We start from the raw sequence: 23,380 nt of genomic DNA, 5'->3' as shown, positions 1-23,380 counted from the left end.
CTGCTCTCCCTGAGGGCCAGGACGCGGAGGGCGAGGGGCGCCCCTCAGAGCAGGGGCACTTGCCGGGCATGACCGCCCTACCCCCGAATGGCAATGCAGGTCCTAGGGGGCACGGGACATGCGAACACACAGACACAGGGGTTCTCGATCAGCCCCTTTATTTCTGGACTGTCGCCAAGGCCACTTTGGGTCGCAGGTGCGTCACGGAGTACCGGGGGAAGCGGGCCGGCAGGACCCAGCGGGGCTGCCCGCGGCCGCCGCCTCCTCACGGGCAGCTGAGCCGGCCGCAGAACAGAAGCCCGCGGGTCTTGCTGTGCTGGATAAAGAAGAGGAAAGGGTGGTCGGCACAGAACCTGGGGGTGATCCTGGCGCAGCGCAGCATCATGACTGCGGCGGTGGCGGCGGCCGCCTCCGTGCCCTGCTCGTCGACCTCCACAAAGGCCTTGTGCACGACCCGGGACAGGCACAGGTTGCTCCGGGCCGACATCGCAGAGAAGTCGGCCCTGGCGCTCTCGAAGGCGTCGGTGACGCCCAGGGCACGGAGCACGCCCTCCAGGTCGTAGCTCTCCCGCAGCTTAAACCTGGGCAGGGACACCTCCACCTCCTCCTCGTCCAGCAGGTCCGGCCTCGTCCACTCGACGAATTTCTCATAAGTGAGTTCCTTTTCCACCTAGAAGAGGTGAGTAGAAGGGCTTCGGGTCCAGAGCAACACTGCCCAGTGGGACCGTCTGCCGTGGCCCGCACGCACCGCACCGTGGGTTCGAGGGGGCGGCCAGGGGAGCCGCTGTGCCGGCTGCAGGGAGGCGGGGGGCCTGCCGGGCGGGGATTCAGACGGGACTCCTCCCCCCGCGACGCGGTTACCGCTCAGTCACCGTTTTCAGATCGGTGTTCTCGTCGGGAAGAACGATGATCATATTAAGCTCGCTGCCGACGTAGGGAAGCACGAGAATCTTCGTGGATATCTCCGCGATGTAGGTCATCTTAAAGGTGGATTTCTTAAACATCATTTGCACAGGCTTCTCCACATTCTGTAAAGGAATGGATAAACAAGACGTTGAAACAAGACACTGGACGAGTCAGCAGAGCCGGCCACTCTGGGCCCCAGGACACGTTGTTGGCTTCCAGACACCACACCAGTCCCCTCCCTTTTGCCAGCTCACCTTCACTGCTTCCGCCTCCAAACCCCGGGGCACCCAGGGCTCAGGCCTCATGCCTTCTGCCGGTGATCTCAGTCCCGTGACTTTAAACAGAATTCCCACATTTATATTCCCGGCCGGGACCTCCCCCCGTACTCCAGAGGCATACATTTTACTGCCTACTCAACACGTGCATCTGGACATAACGGAAACCTCCAGTGTCACCTCTCATGCTGGTTCCTCGTGTTCCCCTCCACGGCTGCTCCATCTATAATTTTCCCCATCTCGGCTGATGGCAACACCATTCATCCCAGGGTCAAAAACCCTGGAGTGTCCTTGACCCCCATCCTTCACACCTCACATCTGACTCATTAAAAACCACGCTGGCTCCACTTTTTTTTTTTTTTTGCGGTACGCGGGCCTCTCACCGCTGCAGCCCCTCCCGCCGCGGAGCACAGGCTCCGGGCGCGCAGGCTCAGCGGCCACGGCCCACGGGCCCAGCCGCTCCGCGGCACGTGGGATCTTCCCAGACCGGGGCATGAACCTGTGCCCCCTGAACTGGCAGGCGGACTCTCAACCACTGCGCCACCAGGGAAGCCCTGGCTCCACCTTTAAGACACAAAGCTTGTGCTTCCCACCCCCACTGCTGTCAGCCCAGCCCCGGTCATCGTGACAACTCCCAAGTGACCTCCCTGGTCCTGCATTTGCACAGGGCCTAGAGGAGTCCCGGGAGATCGGTGCCACAGCTCTCTGTGAGAGCTCAGAGGAGGGGTACAGAAACCGGGCTGGGGGCACTGCTAGGGAGGCTTCCAGACGCCGCTGGAGAGGAAAGGGGGATATACAGGTACTGACAGAACGAAGACAGAGACATGGGTAGGATCCAGGGCCACAAAGAGCTTCATGTGCCATAGTCTGGAGTTTGAACTTGATCTCAAAAGTTCTGGGAAGCCAGGAAGGACCCTCAGCCTGAGAGCTACACCGTGGGATGTGCGATACAGACAGAATGCCCAGCGGCAGCATGGACCATGTTTGATGACACAGTGGGGGGGGGGGGGGGGGGGCAGGGCGAGAAGAAGGCCCCAGGTTTGCTGGGAGACCGGATGCTGGGCTGCCTAAGGCCACACGAAGCACCAGTTACTTGAGGTCAGCCTTCTCGCACGTTCTATAAACCAATGTGAACACAGGGACTGTTTCCAAGAACCTCCTCTGTTATTGCAAAATACCCGTATTCACCTTGCTGACTTTGAACGGCCTTTCCTTGGTGTGCTGTTTGTTAAACTGATTCTCCCAGTTTCCTTTGAAGTAGATGGCGTTCACGAGAACCAGAGAAGTCACGGAGTCCACTGAACCTGGAGACAGCAGGTCTATAATTTTTCCTGAAAAGAAGAATTAAAGAACCAGTTAGCTAAAGGGCTTCCTGACGGAGGCATCGGGACGACATTCACTGGGCCATCTTCTTGAGGGGTCAAGTGCACAGACCAACGGGCTCGCCGTCCCCCAAACAACCATGTACAGGGAGACTGGCCCCTAAAACAAAGGCAGCGACAAAAACTTTTAAAGCTCTGGTCAGAAAAACACCACCGGTTGAATAAAACATAAAAATGAACAAAGTAATATGTGCAGGATAATTCACAGCGGGAGAGAAAGGAATGTTGCATGCCTACGCTTCGGGGGATTGTCCTGAAGGTGAGAGGCTGTAGCGTGTGTGGAGAACATTTAAATTAAGAGCCGCAGGTGGCTGAGGACTTAACCAAGTGTCCTGCAATGACGCTCAGTCACCCGCAGAGCATAAGCGGTGATGGACAGGCAGGCAGCTTGAGACCTGCAACCAAATTTTTCTTTACAGTTTGTGAAAATAAAGATTATATTAACATTAACAACGACAACAACAAAATTAAAGTGAAGATTGTTCTGGGGCTTCCCTGGTGGCGCAGTGGTTGAGAGTCCGTCTGCCGATGCAGGGGACGTGGGTTCGTGCCCCGGTCCGGGAAGATCCCACATGCCGCGGAGCGGCTGGGCCCGTGAGCCATGGCCGCTGAGCCTGCGCGTCCGGAGCCTGTGCTCCGCAGCGGGAGGGGCCACAACAGTGAGAGGCCCGCGTACCGCAAAAAAAAAAAAAAAAAAAAAAAAGATTGTTCTGGAAGAGGTGCACCAAACGATGAGGAGAGGGAAAAAGCTAGAGAAAATAATTATACACTGATTGTATTTCAAAAGTAGATTTTTAAAGTTTACAGTTATTCAGAGAAAAAAAATCATTCCTGCTTACATTTGATGTTCTTGTGAAGGAACTGACAATAAGATTAATTAAAATACTATGAAAACATCTCCTGTACAGCACAGGGAACTCGACTGAATACTCTGTAATGACCTATATGGGAAAAGAATCTAAAAAAGAGTGGATCTATGTATAGGTATAACTGATTCGCTTTGCTGTACACCTGAAACTACCACCACGCTGTAAATCAACTATACTCCAATAAAATTAATTAGAAAATAGCAGGAAAGCAGAAATAACAACGTATCTTCACCTTCTGTCCTTTGGGCCACCCAGGTGTTTATGTGTTTCCTGGATTCCTCCGCAGCGCTGATAAAATCCAGCTCTTCCATCTCCGCTTGGTAGAATTTGCGGCAGGCATCTTTGAAAGACTAGGAGACACAGAGCAACATAATCGCGTGGCTACAAAAACAATCAACGCCAAGAGCTTACTTCCTCACCACACCAAATCAGAGCGTTGATAATTTTATGGTTTACATATGGAATGTACAAATGAATGCGAGGAATTAACCTTAAATCCTTTCTCAGTCTTCAGCTACATTTAATAATAAATACAAACTAAGAAAAGTCATGGTCTGGATGTCAAGTAAATGCCATGGACGCCGCACCAGCGAGGTCAGGATGCTGGCACTGAGATGGGGCAACTGCAGGGCCACGGCCGTGCCCAGTGGGCTCCTACCACCGTGAGGGCCACTGCTCCCTCGGTGTTTCGGAACCGCCGGCCGTGAACCAGGGCCCGTTGCCCCACAGTAACATGGGAAACCTGCACCCCACGCCACCACTTCCTCAGCGCTCGTGGTGAGGTGCTAAATCCACACCGTTCAGAAGGGTGCCACCTGCGGCTACGGGCACTTGAACCGCAGCTGGTGCCACTGGGGGACTGAACACTTCACCTGCATTGAGTTAACGACACTGGGCCATAAGTAGCTGTGTGTCCAGTGGCTGCCCTCGCGGACGGCAGTGCGTGGGGTCCTGCGTCACCGCACCCGTGTGCGTCTCAGCCCACAGGCCCTCTGCAGCACCACAAGGTCCCCCCAGCCACCTCCCCGCCGCCTTGGTCTCTACCTTCTTAGTAAAAGCAGCGAGTATGACTTACTGGGAGGAAATCGTAAGTCTTCTCTCCAAAGAGCCTGTTGGCGGTTCTGAGCAAGTACTGTGTGCCGGTCCTGTTAACTTCGGTGAGGAGGTTCTGGAAATCCTGGTGGATGTCTCCACCTCTGCCGCTGCCTCTGCTTAGAGAAAGTGCCTGAAATCAAAAACAGATAAAAATACACAACTTCCGTGTGCCCTGACTACAGGAAATGGATACGCCACTAAAGTCAGCCTAAGGACCACACTGATCCTCACTGCAGCTTAAAACGAGATTCACCCAGTTAAAGACACAATGCTTCCTGGAAGCCACCCGGCCTCCCTCCCGCAGGGAGTCCGAGCAGTGACGGCAGGAGCAGAAATGCCCCTTTGCAAGCTCAGGTCTGTGCGCCCACTCCCGTGGTCTGTCTGCAGACAAGGCTGCCCGCCAGGCCTCCCGTCTCCACACACACACGCCGCGTCCTCGGGTCTGGGCTGGCCCTGGGACGTGCTCTGACCAGCAGAACACAGCAGAGGTGACCGTTCCAGGCCTGGGCCGAAAACGGCCCGGCAGCTCCACATTCGCTGTCTCGTCCCCCAGCCCTCATGGTCTAGGAAAGTCCCTGCTACCTGTTGGGGGCGTCACGGACAGCCCTGGGGAGCTGCCACTGCTCGGGGAGAGCTCCTTGTGGGAGGACAGAGGCCCCAGCCAACAGCCAGCACCAAGGTCCTTCCTAGATCACGAGTGAGCCCAGCGGGCACCATGGGGCCAGGCCAGAGGCCGAAAAGCTACCATCGTCATTCCCAGCCCTTCAGCTGCGGGGCTGTTTCTTTTGCAGCCATAGAAGGTTCAGGCAGCCGTCCAGGCATGGTTCTCCTGTAACACAAAGCTAGAACGTGGGCGCTGGCTTTGGACCCAGCAGCTGGCCGAGGCTGGAAGGACAGTGCGGAAACCCCTGTCACCTGCAGCGGCGGGAAGGCTGGCCCTCTCCCCGGGGGAATCGTAAGGAGATGCCCGGGAAGAATGCGGCATCGGTGGCCGCCTGGGAAAGCGTGAGGGAAGAGAAAGATGAGCTGAAGAGGGAGCTATTTCATTGTCAAGCAGAATTGAAAGGAAATATTTGCAACCCAGGACTTGCTGGGTGGAAAGAGAGAATGTTTCTCCCTCCCAGCCTCTCCAGCCGGTAAATGATTCGGAAAGTAAGTGATGGCCTCAGGGCAAAGGTCAAACGCAAAGCACAGGCCTCAGGGGCAGGATCAGGACACTTGGTTAAACCTTGGAGATTGAGGCAGGGCCCTGAGAGCCTCTCAGCCAGACAAAGGGCTTCAGGACATTGTCCCCCAGCCCAACGGAGCCCTGCCTCACGAGCTTGTGCCCGTGCCCCTGCTCAGGGAAGCCGAATTTAAGCTGCTATTAGAGACTCACACGGTTCAGAAGCAGCCTGGATCCCAGACACCCAGCCTCCAGAGCTGTGAGGAAGGAAACTGCTCCTGCTTGGGCCACTCAGTCTGGGCCTCGTCAGCCTGAGCGTGCTGACACCTCCCCACGGTACAGGGTGATCCCTCCCTGTCTCTCCAGCGTGTGCCAGGAGTGGGGCGGCCTTTAGTTCACAGAGCTCTGCACCCAGGAGCCTCCACGGCCCTGTTCCTCCTGGACTTGGAGCCCAAGCCCGGCCCCAAGAAGGGATGAGACCCTGGGCCTTGGGCGGGCTGTGAATGCTTGGCGGGGCCAGAGGACACACTATGGCTGCCATCGGTGGCCCCAGGAGCTGGACCTTCCTGCCCCGCGCAGCCTGCCTCGGGCTGGTCTGGGCTTCACTGCAGGACTGGCCTCGCCAGCCGGGCCTTGGCCAGCGCATCAGAGCAGAGGCTGGATGAGCACTTGCTCATTCAAGTGTGTCCTCCTGGAAGTCAGGTACTGAGCTGTCAGGAAGGCCCGGCCACCTGCCAAAGAGACATGGTGTGGGAGGCCCAGGGGACGGGGCAGCACAGAGGGAGTTATGTATCAAGAGCAAGGCCTTTGGGATTTGAAACACGGAGGACCAACTCAACTGAGAAAGTAACAGCATTTACCATCGCCAGGAACTGGTTTCAGGTACGTACCTCGGACATCTGGGCCGCGGTGTTTCCCTGTGCCCCCATGAGGACCATGGCCAGGGCAGAGGAGATGCTTATGGGTGAGATAAACACATTTTGCGAGTTGTCTTCACCCAGATGTTTCAAAAGGGTCAAGGCAAAGGTGCCGTTTGCTTCCGACAGAGCATCCATGGCGGCCAGTCTGAAACGATGGATTTAAAATCAGCGTCACTTGAATTTAGGCTACACGTCGGCCGTGCCTCACTCTGCTGTTAAAAGCTCCCACCGACACTTTGGTTCAGCGAGCAAACAGGTACAGGCACAAAACTCGATTTCTTTTGTGGGGGCCCTCCACATTATTTTGCGGGTTTCTAACATTTGGTGAACACAGCTGAACAGTGACGCTGATAACACAGCGAGGGAGCGGGAGGGCCCACATCCTGGGTACTTGCTGGGGGCGGAATCGGGGAAGGAGCTATTCGCCTTTGCTTTCCTTTCTGTATTGTCTGGTGTGTTTAAGGGCCTATATGCATTATTTCATAATTTAAAAGTCATTCAAAATGATAAATCCAACGACACAGTTACACAAGAAAAGATGGTTGAATGTTTCTGTAATGCGGGAGCAAGGCCCCCATTTAGGATAACCTGAAGCCTTAAGGTAAAAGACAGATCAAATCACATACAAAGAGGCACGAAAGCCTTAGAAACAAACACCTCTGACGTCCAGTTCTCCTTCTATGAGGCCTCAGCTTGTGCCAAAGCCCAAATCAAAGGCCCTGTCCCCAGGCCCTTGCTGCACCCCAGGCCCAGGCCCTCCTTGCCCGGCTCTGGACGAGGGCACTTGGGGACTCAACGCAAGAAGCACAGCCTCCAGCATCCCTGATGCAGTCAGACGTCACGACTCAGGCCCTCCCCCCCCCAACACACACACACCGCACAGGTCATCCTCTGGCCTGGGGACAGGGCCACCAAGACGGCCAGTCTACCAGGAGACGCTGCAGCCCCATGGCCCTCCATGAACTGAGGAAGGACAGGGTTGTAAGGCCCTGTGTGTGTTAGGTCTGCTGCAAGGTCACCTGGCCAAGGAGATGTCCCACGAGCCCCCTCCCCACCCATCCAAGACTCTATTTTTCCATCTGCACGCATTTCTCCCTCAGATGTTGAAGGAGTGTTGATTCAAATGGAAATGCCAACCTAAGAGACGCCATTAATAAAGCACCCTGTCTCTGGTAACGTCCAGCAAATTTGTTTCAGGCTCTGACTTTTCTGTCACTGATCTCGAAAAGCACACCTGCCCTCATCGCCGCCGCCACCCCCCGCCCCCAGGAAAGCACTGGCCTGGCCAGCCCACGGCATCTACTGGGGCCGCGGAGAAATCAGTGTACTTCTGTGTATTGTGTGAAGGGAACTGGAGGTGAAAGATCAATAGTTCTTCAACAGAGAGCAGCTCTGGTCTTAAACACTGAACTGTGAAAAACAAAGCAGGAGACTCAGAGGAAAAGGCACGGAGACCAGGTTCACAGTCCCAGCTCTGGCACCCTGGGTCAGTTACTTGATTTCTGCTCCCTCCATGAGGAAGGGGATATACCAGAGAATCTGTGTTCTGATGGGGTTGGGGCAGGCCACCCCAAAATACTGAAACAGGCCTGAAGCTCTCTTGCACCTTTTTAAAGCTCACCTTGTTTGCCTCATCTGAGCTTATTACAGACTCATGATCTTTTACAGACAAGGTATTTCAATTAGTCGATGTCTGTTTTCTTCTTGGTGCTCAAATCGTCACAAGTGGGGGCTAGTGGGCTTCTCTTTAATCTACTTTATTTTGGGATGTTGATCTCCAGCACCCTCCCTTTACAGCAACAACAAGGTCTTACATCCATTTTGAATCTTTTTCCCAGTCCAAAGACACCAAGTTTCAGGCCCTCTCTTGGCTTCATGGAAAAGTTGTGAAGCACAAAACCGAACCCTTGACTCCTCAAGGAGCGCATGTCTTGGTGCTGCTGCGGCCAAGCTGGGCAGATGCTTCCTTCCAAGCCCCTCACACACCGCGCTGCGAAGGGGAGACAGCACGTCAACTTTTCCTCCATCACCCCGCCCCCGACTTTCCTCAAACACAGCTGAACTCAGAGACGCCCACCCGGGCTGCAGTGGTCCCAGCCTCCTATTCGGTTGTACCGATGTGTGGATCCCACTGTCTGCCAGCCACGCCATCCCCATGGTTCCACTGTGGACTCACTGCTCTTCAGCCTGAGCACTGCTGAGCCCCCAGACACTCCTTTGGGCCCAATGTCTTCCTGCTTCACGGTTTACTCCCTTCTTTGATGAAGCGAATCGTCCAATAGCTTTCTAAGACAGAATACACACATTTTGACTTCTCGCATGTCTGAAAATGTCTTTATTCTACCATCCCATATGACTGACGGTTTGGCAGCCTCCATCGATGGGCCCCGTTCACTCATTTTGCCGTGCACTTGGTGGGCCCTTTCAATCTAGCAAATCAAGAAAATTTCCCTTCCTCTCCGGGAACTGAACTTTTTTTCCCCCATTTTTTGGCCACACCGTGAGGTATGTGGGATCTTAGCTCCCCAACCAGGGATCGAACCGGGACCCCCTGCATTGGAGGCACAGAGTCTTAACCACTGGACCGCCAGGGAAGTCCCTCTCTGGGAACTTTTAAGGCACTTGTCAGTTCCCTGCAGACCGACTGTTCTCTTTTTCTGGGCCTCATACCTGCACGAGTGGCAGGCACAGGTGATATGTGTCGGGCACTTGGGATCGCACAGCTGCTCTCTGCTCTCTGCGTGCAGTAGACAGCTCTGCTCTCATCTACCCCCCTCTCTTGCATTTTCCATCACAATGACGTTTTGTTCCATTTTCTGGAAGATACTCATGATTTTCTCTTGCAATCTCTCTACTGATTTTTTCCAGTCTCAGCCATCGTATCTTTAATTCCTAAAGACTCCTTGTTCTCTGCTGTTCCTTTACTGCCTCCCCCCCACCCCGTTCCCTGGAGAACGTCAATCACAGTCTGTGGTGTTGTCTTCTGTTCCCTGTATCGTCTCTCTTCTCCTGGGGTCTTCTGCTATTGTGCTGGTGTTTATATTATTTGGGTCTCTTTCATACACAGGCTTTCCACAAATGCTTGACGATCCTGGGATGTCGGTCATATTTAAGAGGGAAACACAAAACGAGGTTGGAAACTGCTCACATGGCAGGATGTGTGCGATGAAGGGGTCAGTAGCTTTTTTTTACTGAGCAACCAGCAAATGGAGGAGCCCCCTGGTCTGGCTGCAGGCAGGGTAGGGGTTGGGGGGTTTCTACAGGATCCATAATCCCCTCCTCTCAGTCCAATGCCTGGGGGTCCCTGAGTTTGCGCATCAGATCCTGCAGGGGTGAGACCTGATCTCCTACTGGGCTCTGGGTAAGGCAGGGAGGGTGGCTGTCCGCTGCAGAGTAGATGGCCTGTGGGGGTCACATCAGTCTGTGGACACGCTTTCTACCCAGGCCCCATTTGCAGCCCTGCACTCCACCCCTGCCTTTGCTGGCGCTCGGGCCCCAACGTTGAGCCTGTCCGCCCCTTCTGGTCTGTTTCCCCTCCTCGGCACTCAGCCCCTTCCCTGGTCACTTCCCTCCTCCAAAACCTGTGACCTCTCTTGTCCACTCTCTGTCTCCTCTCTCCCTTCTCTGTCCTTGTGTTTTTCATGCTTCACAAGGCTCCTGCATTGTCGTTTTAGCAGGGTTTTATGAAAGGAAGATGCTAACCACAAATCCACAAACTATTATTGTGAGCAAGGGAAAAACATTAAAAGCCGTTTCTTCGCCCATTACCCGGTTCCTCTGTTAATTGTGAAATAAATGTCCAAATTCCGAGTCCCATTTATTAAGATCCTTCTTGTCTGTTTGATAATAACCTGCCACATAATCATAAACTGATTCTCATTATCACTTTGCAATAATATATAATCCTTAATAATTAATCATAAAAAGATTAAAAGGTCTTAATCCTAAAAAAGAAAGAAAAATAGAACCAAATTCAAACAGTTTACCACGAAGACACTGCAGATATCAAAGAAAATTATTGACAATCTAGTGGGGTTTTTATATTGAGGGACAGCTCTTCTCCATTCAATGCACATACCAGGAACAATGATACACATTTCACAGGATCACACAGCAAACACAACACCTATCAACAGCTTTCCAAGCCCCTACATTTTAGCTTCCGTAGATAAGACAGCCAAGAGTGTCCTTCATGTACACACATGCACACACACACTTGCTAAATTCATCATATTTCAAAATTATTTACAGCTTCAATAACAATGTGCCTTTTAAAATATATTTAATCATGAACATAAAAACCAGCATTAAGGTTTCATTAATGAACAATGCCGTGTGTGTGTGTGTGTGTGTGTGTGTGTATAAAACAAGTCTAACCAATCTACCTTTGGCACCATTTTTTCCCTGTGGCACCATCAGTAACCTTCGGCAGTTAATGTACATAATTGGTTTAATTCAACTGATCAAGTCAATAATTTTTTAAGGTGTCACTATTTAATTGTGCTTCTTGTCTTCTTGGATTAGGATGTCTTAATTTCCGAGAGGATTTACTATTAAAGACTGGTTTAATGGAGACCTGGGCTCCTGCTTTGTCCCCACCTGGTCTCTGGGGCAGTGTGTGTGTGTGTGTGTGTGTGTGTGTGTGTGTGTGTGTGTGTGTGTGTGTGTGTGTGTGTGTGGTCTAATACGTAAACGGGATGATTCCTTCTACTTTACAGGTTTACTGTGAGGATTAGATAAACTAATGCCCGGCACAAGCGGGTATTCAATAAATGGTGGTAGAACTACACGTTCCTTTCTTTCTGCTGATGTCCAGGCCTGATCTCAGGTCCAGCAAGCTTGGCAGTGTAAGGTGTGTGGCCTTCCCTGGGGTCTAACGACAAACACTTGGTGTGATGTAGGCCACTCTTTGTATAAACAGAAAAGAATGGTGATTCCATTCACTCTAATTTCACTCTATGGTTGCTGGTTGGAGTTACCCACGATAAGCTCAACCGTAACAAAATGCCGTGGATTGGAACTGGCCTCATATATTGCTTTTAAATACTCAGCTTACATGACCAAGTATGACTAAAACTGTGACCCTCCTCTGGGGTGGCCTAAAGCCGGGGATGCAGGCACTCACGAGCGGTGGGGAAGAGCCGGACACACCGAGAACCCTGAGAACCACAGCCCTTCCTGCTGATGCCGGGGCACATCTCTGAGCCTCGGCAACGCAGCCACAGGACCTCAGTCCAGAGGCTACTTTTCACACTCCCCCTCCCCACTCGGCCATAAGGTACACCAGCTGGGCCGGGAGGGGCCGTGCCAACACTGACCCAGCTTCCCCCAGCACCCGCGTATTCCTGGCGTCATGTGAGGACTAATTTTCCATACTCTCTCCCTCAAAACTGAGCTTTATGGGGAGGGTGGGAACGGGAAGAAAGCAACTGAGGAGCCGACCTCACCCAGCACGCGCAACCCCAGGTATGACTAAAACCTCTCCCCGGTGGTCCTCTTAGCCCTGAAGATGCCGAACCTTGCAACACCGTGCCTGCAGCGAATTTAACAAACAACACACGTGCCAGGACCCGGAATGGTCCTCACGATTATCTTCGCAGGCCTGAGGCCCCCGAAAGCGCCTGAGCGCCGGCCACCCGGTGGGCGGAAGACCGCTGGGCAGCCGGGCCGCCCGGGCGGCCACCCGGGCTTCTCTCGGGACCCAGCCCCACCCACGCCCGGGCTCCCAACGCCCGGCGCCCTGCGGCGCCCGCCCGCGGGGGGTCACCTGTGCGCGCGGGGCCCGGAGTGGCCCCCGGGGAGGCTCGGCGCCGCCCCCATTCGAGCGTGCGCGAGACCGAGGGTCCTCTGCGTCCCGGGCGGCGGCGGCCGCCACACTCACCACGCCGTCACTTCCGCCGGATCCGAAAGGGAAGCCCAGCTGGACCCGCGCCCCCGTCCACCCCTCCGGTCCTCAGCGGTCACGACCCGGCCGCCCGCCCGCCTCCCCGCCTCGCACGCAGGCCCAACGCGACGGCCCGAGCGCCCCGGACACTCACCGGGCGCGCGGCCGGAGCGGGCGGGGCGGCAGCGGAGGTGACAACGGCCCCGGGGGCCCCAAATACCGCGGCCAGGAGGCGGGGCCGCGCGGGAGGGGCGGGGTGGGGCCGCGCAGGGCGCCAGGTGCGCCGCCGAGTCCTTTCCGCTCCCAGGGTGGTGACTGCGTACCCGGGGCCGCCTGGGGCGTGGATGGAACGAAGGCCCGGCTCTCCGGAGGCTTTCAGTGGGGCGACCAGGGTGTCGCTGTGTCTCAGTCCAGAAAAGTGCCCCCCTGGCACGTGGGCTTGAATCGCACAGCGCAGAGCAGAGCGCGCTCTTCCTGGGTGTGCAGAGGGCCCAGTTACCCGACCCGTGTGAATCGGACTCCAGGGATCCGACAGATTGCACAAATGCTATGGAATCCTGGCCTGCCACCTCTGAGCAGTCTTGGAGAACGGAAAGGGCTCGGGTGACTGCAGTGGGGAAAATGCTATCCTCGTCTTCAAAATGATAAGTTCAATTTCGTAAACCTCAGGTAGTTTAGTGCCTCTTCTGCCCTTAGCCTAAGCCAGGGGCTCTCAATATCGACACTATATTTACCTCTGAGCCGGATAAGCCTTTGTTGCAGGAGGGCTGTCCTGGCCCCTCTACCCACTAGATGCCAGCAGCAAACCCTGCCATCCCTCTCCCAGAGTGACTGTTTTAATTTTATTTTTGGAGTAGTAAACATTGACGAAGGTTCGAGATATCTCGCTTCTACCCTTATCTTCTGCAGTCCTTTTCACCCCAAGTTTATTAGCTGAGCTTTATCCTTCCAGCTTATCTTCTTGCAGAAATAAGCAACATAAATATATTGTGACATGAGAAATAAAATTGAGTCACTATGTCACCGGGTTTTAAATGGAGCTGGAAAGCCATCACGGAGGTGGACTTACGCACGGCCTCACCAGGTAGAACGACAAACCTTTGAACTGGGCGGAACCACAAAAGCTCCAAGGTGTCTGCAAGAACCACCTGCAACTTGTCACAGTAAGACCTTCCCCTCCCTCTAGTGATGGCCTTAGCGATCAGTCAGGGTCAGCCAAGACTAGCTACTGCCACCATCGGCAGTAGCTGAAATTCTTAGTACGACAACCTGCCTTCCGTGCCTTTAAAAGCCCCTGACTCCTTTTACTACTCCCAGCGTGACTCGGTTTGGGTTCCTACCCGAATCTGTGTGCCCCAAATTGCAATACTGTGATCTCAGATTATCACTTCTGGTTTGGTTCTTGCCTCCAAGGTTTCTTCAGGTTAAAAAAAAAAAAAAAAGTATATGTATATATATTCCACTCCTTTCTTATCAAAAGGGTAGCATTCTGTCTCTCCATCTGTCCATCCGTTATCTGTCGATAGTTCTGCAACTTGCTTTTTTCACTTAACACTAAATTTTGGAGCTCTCTTTAATTTGGCACATAGGGTTCATCCTTATTCTTTTTCAAGGCTGTAATGTATTTCATTGTGGGCCACTGATGGCCATTTGGGTTGTTTCCAGTCTTACGTCATTGCAAATAACGCTGCCATATAAAACCTCGTGCGGGGCTTCTCCAACTGTAATGCACGTGCAAACGGTCTGAGGGTGGTGTTGAAATGCAGCTTCCACTATTTACAATAGCCAGGACATGGAAGCGACCTAAGTGTCCATCGCCAGATGAATGGATAAAGAAGACGTGGCACATTTATACAATGGAATATTAGCCATAAAAAGAAACAAAATTGAGTTATTTGTAGGTAATGATTGTAAGAGACTGTCATACAGAGCGAAGTGAGTCAGAAAGAGAAAAACAAATACCGTATGCTAACACGTATATATGGAATCTAAAAAGAAATGGTTCTGAAGAACCTAGGGGCAGGACGGGAACAAAGACGCAGACCTACTAGAGAACGGACTTGAGGACACGGGGAGGGGGAAGGGTAAGCTGTGACAAAGCGAGAGAGTGGCATGGACATATATACGCTACCAAACGTAAAATAGATAGCTAGTGGGAAGCAGCCGCATAGCACAGGGAGATCAACTCGGTGCTTTGTGACCGCCTAGAGGGGTGGGATGGGGAGGGTGGGAGGGAGATGCAAGAGGGAGGAGATATGGGGACATATGTATATGTATAACTGATTCACTTTGTTATACAGCAGCAACTAACGCAACAATGTAAAGCAATTATACTCCAGTACAGATGTTAAAAGAAAATGCAGCTTCCAGTTCACTAGATCCTGAGGTGCTGCATTTCTAACACGCTCTCTGGTAGCTGATGCTGCTGGGTCACAGACCACACGTTCAGTAGCAAGAACTTGGTGTAAATATTGTTTTGTATGATTCCTAGATTCTTAGGAATGGGATTGCTAGATCAGAAGTTAAATACAGATATATTTTTATTAGTTATTGTCAAATTGGAATTGTTAGGAATTGTTTCCTCTCAGCAGCTGTATCCGAGTGCTTCTTCACAAACTTACTAACAGTGATGCCTGGATATCTTTGGATTTTTACCAATCTGATAGGTGAGAAAAATATTGTCTCAGGTAGTTTAATTAGCATTTCCCTTACTGTGAGTGAGGTTGAACATCATATGCTTTTCATATGTTTAAAAGCCATTGCCTCTTTCTGATTTATTTTTTACCCTGTGACCTGCTCTTGACTTATGTTCATTTTTAAAAATTGTTTGGTCTTTTTCTTCTTGGTTCTTAAGTGCTCTTTATATATTAGCATAATTAGTCTTTGTGATATGTCACACATATTTTCTCCCAGCTTCTCATCTGTCTTCTGACATTGCTTCTGGTGATTTTAGCATATATCTTTTTTATGTAGTCAAATTTAATGATTTTTCCCTTATGGCCTATAGATTTTTGCATCATAATTAAAAGTCTTTCTCCAGATTATAGAGTTCACCAGTGTTTTCTTGCAGTATTTGTATGGTTTTTTTTGTTTTTCTGTTTTTTTTTTTTTAAGGCTTTTTTTTTTTTTGGATGTTGCGGGTAGGAGTTTATTAATTAATTAATTAATTTTTGCTGTGTTGGGTCTTCGTTTCCGTGCGAGGGCTTTCTCTAGTTGTGGCAAGCGGGGGCCACTCTTCATCGCGGTGTGCGGGCCTCTCGCTGTTACGGCCTCTCCTGTTGCGGAGCACAGGCTCCAGATGCACAGGCTCAGTAGTTGTGGCTCACGGGCCTAGTTGCTCCGCGGCATGTAGGATCTTCCCAGACCAGGGCACGAACCCGTGTCCCCTGCATTAGCAGGCAGATTCTCAACCACTGCACCACCAGGGAAGTCCCCAGTGACTTCCTTTTTTTTTCAAACCGGAAACCACCTTTCACATTCAGATGCTTGGACTCATAGCACCTTCATACCCTTGAAACCCCACTAGGTAGCAGAGCTGGAAAACCCCAAACTCCATGTGTTAGACATTTATTGTACTGAGTACTGTATCAGGTCATAATGGAGTTGAGGAATAAAACACGGTCCTTTCCCTTCTCGCCGTTCAGATGGATGGGAAAAAGAGATTGTGTCTCAGTGTAGTGGGCGGCGGCTCTGATGGGCTCGCACACAGCGTGATGGGAACAGAAGGACGGAGCCAGTGATGATGCCGTGGGGCTTGGGACAGATTCACGGGGGTGTCAGGGGAGCTGGGTCTTGGGGGAAGGGTGACTGTCCAGGTGGAGAGAGGAAGAGGAGCCGCCCAGGCAGGGTCACTCCCGGGAGTGTGTGAAAGGGCTCCCGGGAGGTGCTTTCAGGGTGGGGTACAGGATGTGGGCCGGGGAGTGGCCAAGGTGAGGCCAAGTAGGGTTGAAAGGGTCAGGCTGGGCTGGGCTGGACTGGAAAAAGCCCCGAGGCCGTCCTGAGGAACTGGGGTCTTATCTGTCAAGCAATGAGGGACCGTTGTAGGATTCTAACTGAAGGAGTAACATGACTCATGCTTTTATTCACTCATTCGTTTCCTTCCCTCCCTCCCTTTTCACCTGACTCTAGCACTGCCCTTGGGATGGGTTGGACGCAGAGCAAGGAGTAGCAGGGCCACTTAGGAGTGGCCCTCAGGGACATGAGCACAGGCAGGTGGGCCTCAACTCACCGGCGGTAATGCTGGTGAGGCCGGGGCTGATGAGGGGGCAAAAATCGCAGGATCTGATGACCAGGTGGCGTGCGGGGAGGGACCAGGGAAAGAGTGGAGTTCCAATTACCCAACTCGGATAATTGGATTCAAGGTGATGTAATTACCTGAGAGAATACGAGGGGAGGAGACGGGAAGGTCAGATGAAGAATTGGTTTGAGTCAGAAGGGGCTCATGGTGAAGGTGTCCAGGAGACGGTAGGAACAGACTCAGGTGCGGGATGAAGGTGCTGGAAGCCGTGCGCGGGTTGTGCTGGCCCACAGCCAGGAAGATGGAGCGGGAGACAGGAAGATGCTGGGCTGTGGGAAGCAGGGCCAGTAGGTATAGCATCAGCTGCTGGTCCTGGAGGAAGCAGAGAGTGAGGACGGGAAGAGGCCGCTTCTCGCTGCAGGTCAACAGTCCCCTCAGTGACAGTGGGACAAACACCAGGGTGCGTGGGATCCAGTCACGGAGAGGTGTGGAGGTAGCTCTTTGGGAGAGGGAGAGAGTGCTGGCCAGAGCTGCAGGTAAGCTGGAAGGAAGGTGTGTGTTTTAAGGACGGAACAGAGCTGAGCACGTCATTTGCTTTCCAAAGAGCGACAATCAGAAACAACCATAAAGTACTAGGAACTTAGGAAATTGATTTAAAGGAAACTGTAAACTGAAAAATGATTGTTCTGTCAAGAGGACAATAGTGAAGCAAAGCAATGCTTCTTATTTCTAGCTTGATAAGTATTTGTGTTATTTAGGTCTTTCATCTAATGTTTCAGATGAAAGTTGCACTTTCCAGCCTGACACGTTAACCCAGCACCTGAAGGACAGGTGCCCAGAGGTGAGGCTCTGTAAGGCTTAGAGGGGGCTCGTCTATGCTGTGAATGACCTGAAACCTGGAAGATGTTCTTCAGAATCTGGGTTTCAGTCATTTTACTTTATTCAATTATTTTGCAATTATACTGTCACTTAAAATCTGAGTTAAATTAAGAGAATCTCGTTACTTGAGTTTTTTTAATATTCCTGATCATAAATTTTTAAGACATAGTTAAGTAACTGAATAGAGGTTTCTCTCGCTCGCTCTCTCACTTTTTCTCTCTCTCTTTTTTCTCATCTAGAGAAGCTGACTTTCTCGTCTGGTCGGGAATCACCTGGGCGATCCATTTCACGATGCAATGCAGAGCGAGATGAACCAGAACCTGCTGTCTGGGATAGGGTATGCGAGGGTGAAGCTGACTGTGGCAGCCTTGCCCTGAGGCCCCAGGTCACTGTTGAAGGGAGCTGGATGAATCTGCATGAGGAACTCAAGAACTGCCTCCTCAGATGCCAAATTAGCAGACCTAGTGGCTTGACCAGAGCAGTCCTGATGGGACCCTGTGGCGACGAAGCTGCTCAAACTAAACAAGCAAACAAAAAAAACTGTGGCAAGCAGGGCTCAGCTGTCACGAGGCCACTTTCAGCCAGTCTGTGCTGCCTGGGGAGCACCAAGGCCCCCTGGCTGCTGCCCCCCTGGCACGGGGGCTGGAATGGGACCTGCTTTACAGAGCAGTGGCCTTGGAGATCCAGGAGGGTGCCTTCTCGGCCAGGCTTAGTGCTCGAGGAGTGGGATGCCCTTGAAGACTCACTGGGTTTCCCACAAAGGGGGTTTGATTCCAAAATGCAGGCTTGGGTACATTGACCTGAAGCAAATAGATGGCCAGGTATTCTCCAGCAAAGATGAGTTTGTTCAGGATCAGCAGAGAATTGCAATTCGGGGGCTCAACCACGGCAGCCACGTGCAAGTGCCCACACGGCAGAGGAAGGAGACACTTATAGGCGGGACAAGGGAGGAGGCGGGCTTAGTAAACAGAGCCCCAGCCTTTCATTGGCTGAGCCCTGGCGGGAAAGAATGGGAGTCTTTCTTCTGTTGAGCTGGGCTGTCAGTGCAGGGGTGAGAGCGCCCCCTGCTGGTCTCCCGACTCTATTTAACAGGTTTCCGTTCATTAATGTTTTACAGCAGTCACAGGACAAAGCCCAAAAGGGACATGAGATATGCATTTTCATTATTCCTGCGTGGGGAGGGTGGTCAGAACATTGTCCTTCTTTTTAAACAAAGCAAGTGGTTCCAGCATATTCTAGACTCCCATCCAGCCTGAGGTAGAGAACCTCAGCCCCTCATCAGGAAGAAGGGCAAGGGTCGAGGGAGGGGCTCCATCATCCGCCCCTCTGTCACTCTGCCGCCTTCCCTTCCCCGACCCCAACTGCCACCAGCACACACGCTTCCTCTCTCTTCCCAGGGCCATCCCACCTCCAAGGCGACGTGAGACCTGCATGAGGACCCTGGGGCGCTCTCCTCCTGTGGGCTGTCTGAGCAACACCACGGCCAAGTCCTGGGGTCATCTACGGCGTTATTCTTGGCGAACTTGATGTTTGCACATCACCTTTAATAACTTTATTACCTGAACCACCCAGCATTCATGAAATGGCAACCGTGACGCACTAGCTGGTGCTGTGACTGTTTATTCATTCCACAAACTTTTATTGAGCACCTACTCTATAGACCAGGAGTTACACAAGGGTCTGGTGACGTCGTGGTCGGGGACACGGTCCCTGGCCTCAGGATACCAGATAGATATTGTGAGATAACGGAAAAAATGTGCACTGGAGTCTGCCACCGGCTCCTGGCACAGGGCTCCGGAGCCCTTGTAATTTCCTGGGTAATAGGAGGGTCTTTTGTTCTAATGAGGTGACTCTGGGTGGGCTCCTGGTTGAGGGCTGCTCACTGGGAAGACCCACCCGTGATTAGAAGCTTGGAATCTTCAGCCTCACCACCCCACATTCTCTTGAGAAGGGAGAAGATCTGAAAAATGGAATTAATAATGGATCTTGCCCACGTGAGGAAGCCTCTGTACGTAAAATCCCACTAGTGTGGGGTTCAGAGAGCTTCCAGGTGGGTGAGCACAGCCACACGGGGAGGGTGATGCACCCCAACTCCAGGGGGACAGAGGCTCCTGCAGTCAGGACCCTCCCAGACCTCGCCCTGTGCATCGCTTCATCTGTGTCCTTTACTACATCTTTTAATAAACTGGTAAACGTTCGTGTTTCCCTGAATTCTTTGAGGCCCTGCAACAAATTAACCAAACCTGAGGAGGGGGTCGTGGGAACCTCTGATTTGTAGCCAAATCCTACAGAAGGTGTGGGTAACTTGGGGACTTGTTACTGTCATCTGTGGGACAGGGAGCAGCCTTGGGGGGCTGAGCCCTTAACCTGTGGGATCTGACGCTGTCTCCAGGTACACAGTGTTAGAATTGACTTAAATTGCAGGACACCCAGCTGGTGTCATGAGAATTGCTTGGTGTGATGTGGGAAAAACTCCCACACATTTGGTGACCAGAAGCATCAGAAGTGAGGTGCTTTGTACGAGGAATAAAGAAGAGAAACGTGGGAGGGAAGAACCGGGTTATTCCCTATTCGGGAAAAGACTGAACTGAGGTTTTTCCTTTTACAGATATGGAAATAAATGACAGTTGATGTGGTATGTGCTGTAATGACGCTAAGCCTGAGGGGCAGGAAAAGGAGAAGCATCTAGAAGTCTGGCTGGGGAGTTAAGAAGGGGTCCCAGAATCCATGACACTCAGCTGAGATCTGAAGAATGAGGATGAGCCCAGGTGCCACCCAGGAGGAGAGAATTCCAAACTAGGGATGGGGAAACCCAGCAAAGTGCTCGTGGTTGAGGAGACAGATAACCTACTATTGCTGGACCACTAACCATGAGGCAGTTCAGGCTGGACACCTATGAAGGGCCTCATCTGTCAGGCCAATAAATTTGTGTTTTATCTTACAGGCTGCGGAGAGTCCCTGAAGAATTCCGAGCTGCGGGGTCAGAGAAGCAGAGTTATGCATCGGGAAAACAGCTCTGCAGCAACGCAGACAAATGGGATGCAGAGGTCGGGAGCATCTGGGCCTCCATGCTTCAGGTGAAAGGTGGCAGGTGGTGAGCAGGGCTGTGGCCCGGGGTGGAGGGCATGGAAGGGAGAGCTGGTTAAGAAGAACTCAGGCAGGTCCTGGGGGTTGTTGGGGGGGGGGAGGGGGACCTAGCATGATTTCCATATTGCTCACTTGGACCAGCAGATGGTTGGCCATGATATTGCTCTGAAATTGTTCTACTTTTTCCTGGAACAAATGAGGTTAGCAGAGCGTGACTATAATCTACTGTCCCTAAGGTCTGGGAAAAACACAGGCAATGTACATTTGCACTGAGGTAGAGCACGTAACATCAGCAGAATCGTCTCCACTTAAAGCCTCTTTATTTAAAAAGCCTGACATGAATTAAAAATGCACACAGGTGCCTTTGGGATGATTGCTCAATATCACAGCTTATAATTGGTAGGGCTTTGCTCTGAACACTTCCCTACTTCAGGTTTAACCAGAAGGAAGTAGGTACGGACGTGAAAATGAATAAACCAGTTTCCCTGGAACATAGTTCCCATGAGGGCAGGAGAAGCAGTTCCTTTAGAGCTTAGGTGAGAAAGAGTCAAAGGGAAGACTGAGTGCAAGGCTAAAATTTTTTAAATTAATTCTACAAGTTATAGGAAGACAGTCAAGCTTTCTGAGTATTGTGTGACAGAGAAAAGAAATGATTTAGAAAACATAATTACCCATGACATTTGGAATGGCCAGAATATGGGAAAGTCTATTGCAGGGAAATAAATTAAGAAACTGTTACAACATATCATTACGAGGTCGTGTGGGCCTGAATTAAATTATACATAGTCCTTAATTCCCCAGATTCCCCTCGATGACTCCCCACAAACCAAGTATCTCAGTTTAATGTTAACTTTTCAAAAAAAAGAAAAAAGAAAACCTCTCAACAAAGAAAAGTCCAGGACCAGGTAGCCCACTGGTGAATTCTAACACTGACGCTTCTCAAATTCTTCTAAAAAATTAAAGAGGAGGGAGGACTTCTGAACTCATACCCTGATATCAAAGCAAGACAAAGACATCACAAGAAAATAAAACTGCAGGATAATATTCCTTATGAATATCGATGCAAAAATCCTCAACAAAATACTAGCAAATTGCATCCAACAAGATATTAACAGGATTATACATCGTGACCAAGTGGGATTTAGTCCAAGAATGCAAGGGTGGTTCAACGTAAGAAAATCTATCACCGTCATACATCACATGAATAGTATAAAGAGAAAAGAAACACACGATCATCTTGTGAAAATGAAAAAAAGAAACGTCGTTTAAAACATTTATAGTCAGTTGATTTTGATAAGGGTGTCAAGTCCATTCAATGCGGTAAAGAATATTCTCTTCCATGGAAGATGCTGGGACAACTGGATTCCCAAAGGATGAAGTTCTACCCTTACTTCACACCACATACAAAAATAACTCAAAATTGATCAACAACCTAAATACAAGGCTAGAACTATACAATTGTTAGAAGAAAACATAGGAGTAAATGTTCATGACCTTGGGTTTGGCAATGGGCTCTTAGATATGACACCAAAAGCTCAAAGCAAAAACAACAAAAATAAATAAAATAAGTAAATTGGATTTCATCAAAATTAAACATTTTTACATGTCAAAGGACATTAGCAAGAAAGTAAAAGACATTGGAAAGCAGGCTTGAATTAAGGGCCAACCAAGATGCATGCAGACACAGGTGTGCTGTATACTTACTTTGAATCGCGTTAATGTGCTTCGAAGGCTACCCCGGCACCCTTACAGGGGGGCAGAGTTCGTTCCATGGTCGTTGCTGTTGTTTGCTGCTGCCTGCAAAGCTGAACAGAGGATACAAAGAGGTGCTCATCTCAGCACGCCTTCAATTCTCAGCTCCTTGGGAAATAGACTCCATTTATGTACAGTTTGTGGTTTTGATTTACGGGGTTTTTTAAAATCTTATGAAAAATGAATAACCTCCTACTTCCCTACACCCGCTTTTAGCCCTATCATTGGGGATACTTCTCTTTAACTCATTATCATAGTTAAAGGTGGGCTCTGGAGCCAGACTGCTTTGCATCTTAACTAGACTCTTTGGACCTCAGTTTTCTCATCTGTAAAATGGAAATAAGAGTAGGAACTGCATTATGGTACTGTTGGGATTAAGTCAGATAATCCATGTAAAGAACCTACCATACTGATAGAACACAGTAAGTACTCTGTAAGTGCTAATGGGCATTACCCCATACTATTCTTATTTCTAATAATTACCCAGAAATATTAAGTGCCCTTTTAGCTTGTCCTCGAGTAGCAGGGAGCAGTCAGTTCACATTCCCTCACCCAAGGTTCATTACTGAGTCATAGATAAAGTAGGAAGGAAAGTCATAGAACAGAATTTTGGCTTAATTATATTTGCAATTCCAGTGGTACAATCTTGAAAGTACCCTTTACTTCTAATTTTTAAGCAAACTTTCACCCATCATACATCACTGTGTACCATGAGAGCCTAATACCTCTAATCATACAGTTGCCAAAATGCTCTGACTGGTTTGGGGTGGAGAGAGGGAGTTCAAGCTTTGCTTGGGTCCAAGCATTACATGCAAAAGTAATTTTGAAAAGCATGTTAAAGTTGCCAGTATTTGGTTGTCAACTAAATCTTAGTTAAAATGTGAGAAGCTTTTGTTCTCATTTTTTAAAAATTTATTTATTTATTTTTG

General features: G+C 50.8%; 1 protein-coding gene across 2 annotated transcripts; it reads right to left on the bottom strand.

The window, feature by feature from the left end:
- Positions 1 to 265: 265 nt before the first annotated feature.
- Positions 266 to 6,750, bottom strand: LOC136128956 (serpin B6-like). Of its 2 annotated transcripts, none has more exons than XM_065885007.1 (6): positions 6,583 to 6,750; positions 4,508 to 4,657; positions 3,665 to 3,782; positions 2,370 to 2,512; positions 873 to 1,028; positions 266 to 670 (listed from the first exon to the last, which is right to left on the bottom strand). In XM_065885007.1, exons 1-6 carry the CDS (start codon positions 6,745 to 6,747, stop codon positions 266 to 268), a joined length of 1,137 nt encoding a protein of 378 aa, XP_065741079.1. In that variant the 5' UTR covers positions 6,748 to 6,750. The 2 variants fall into 2 exon arrangements, with proteins under 2 accessions (XP_065741079.1, XP_065741080.1); XM_065885008.1 differs by having other exon boundaries at positions 873 to 1,019.
- Between the last annotated feature and the right edge of the window lie 16,630 nt (positions 6,751 to 23,380).

The sequence above is a fragment of the Phocoena phocoena genome, chromosome 10 (assembly GCF_963924675.1).
Source record: "Phocoena phocoena chromosome 10, mPhoPho1.1, whole genome shotgun sequence".
Taxonomy (NCBI): Eukaryota; Metazoa; Chordata; class Mammalia; order Artiodactyla; family Phocoenidae; genus Phocoena; species Phocoena phocoena.
This window is presented reverse-complemented; position numbering and strand designations above follow the sequence as displayed.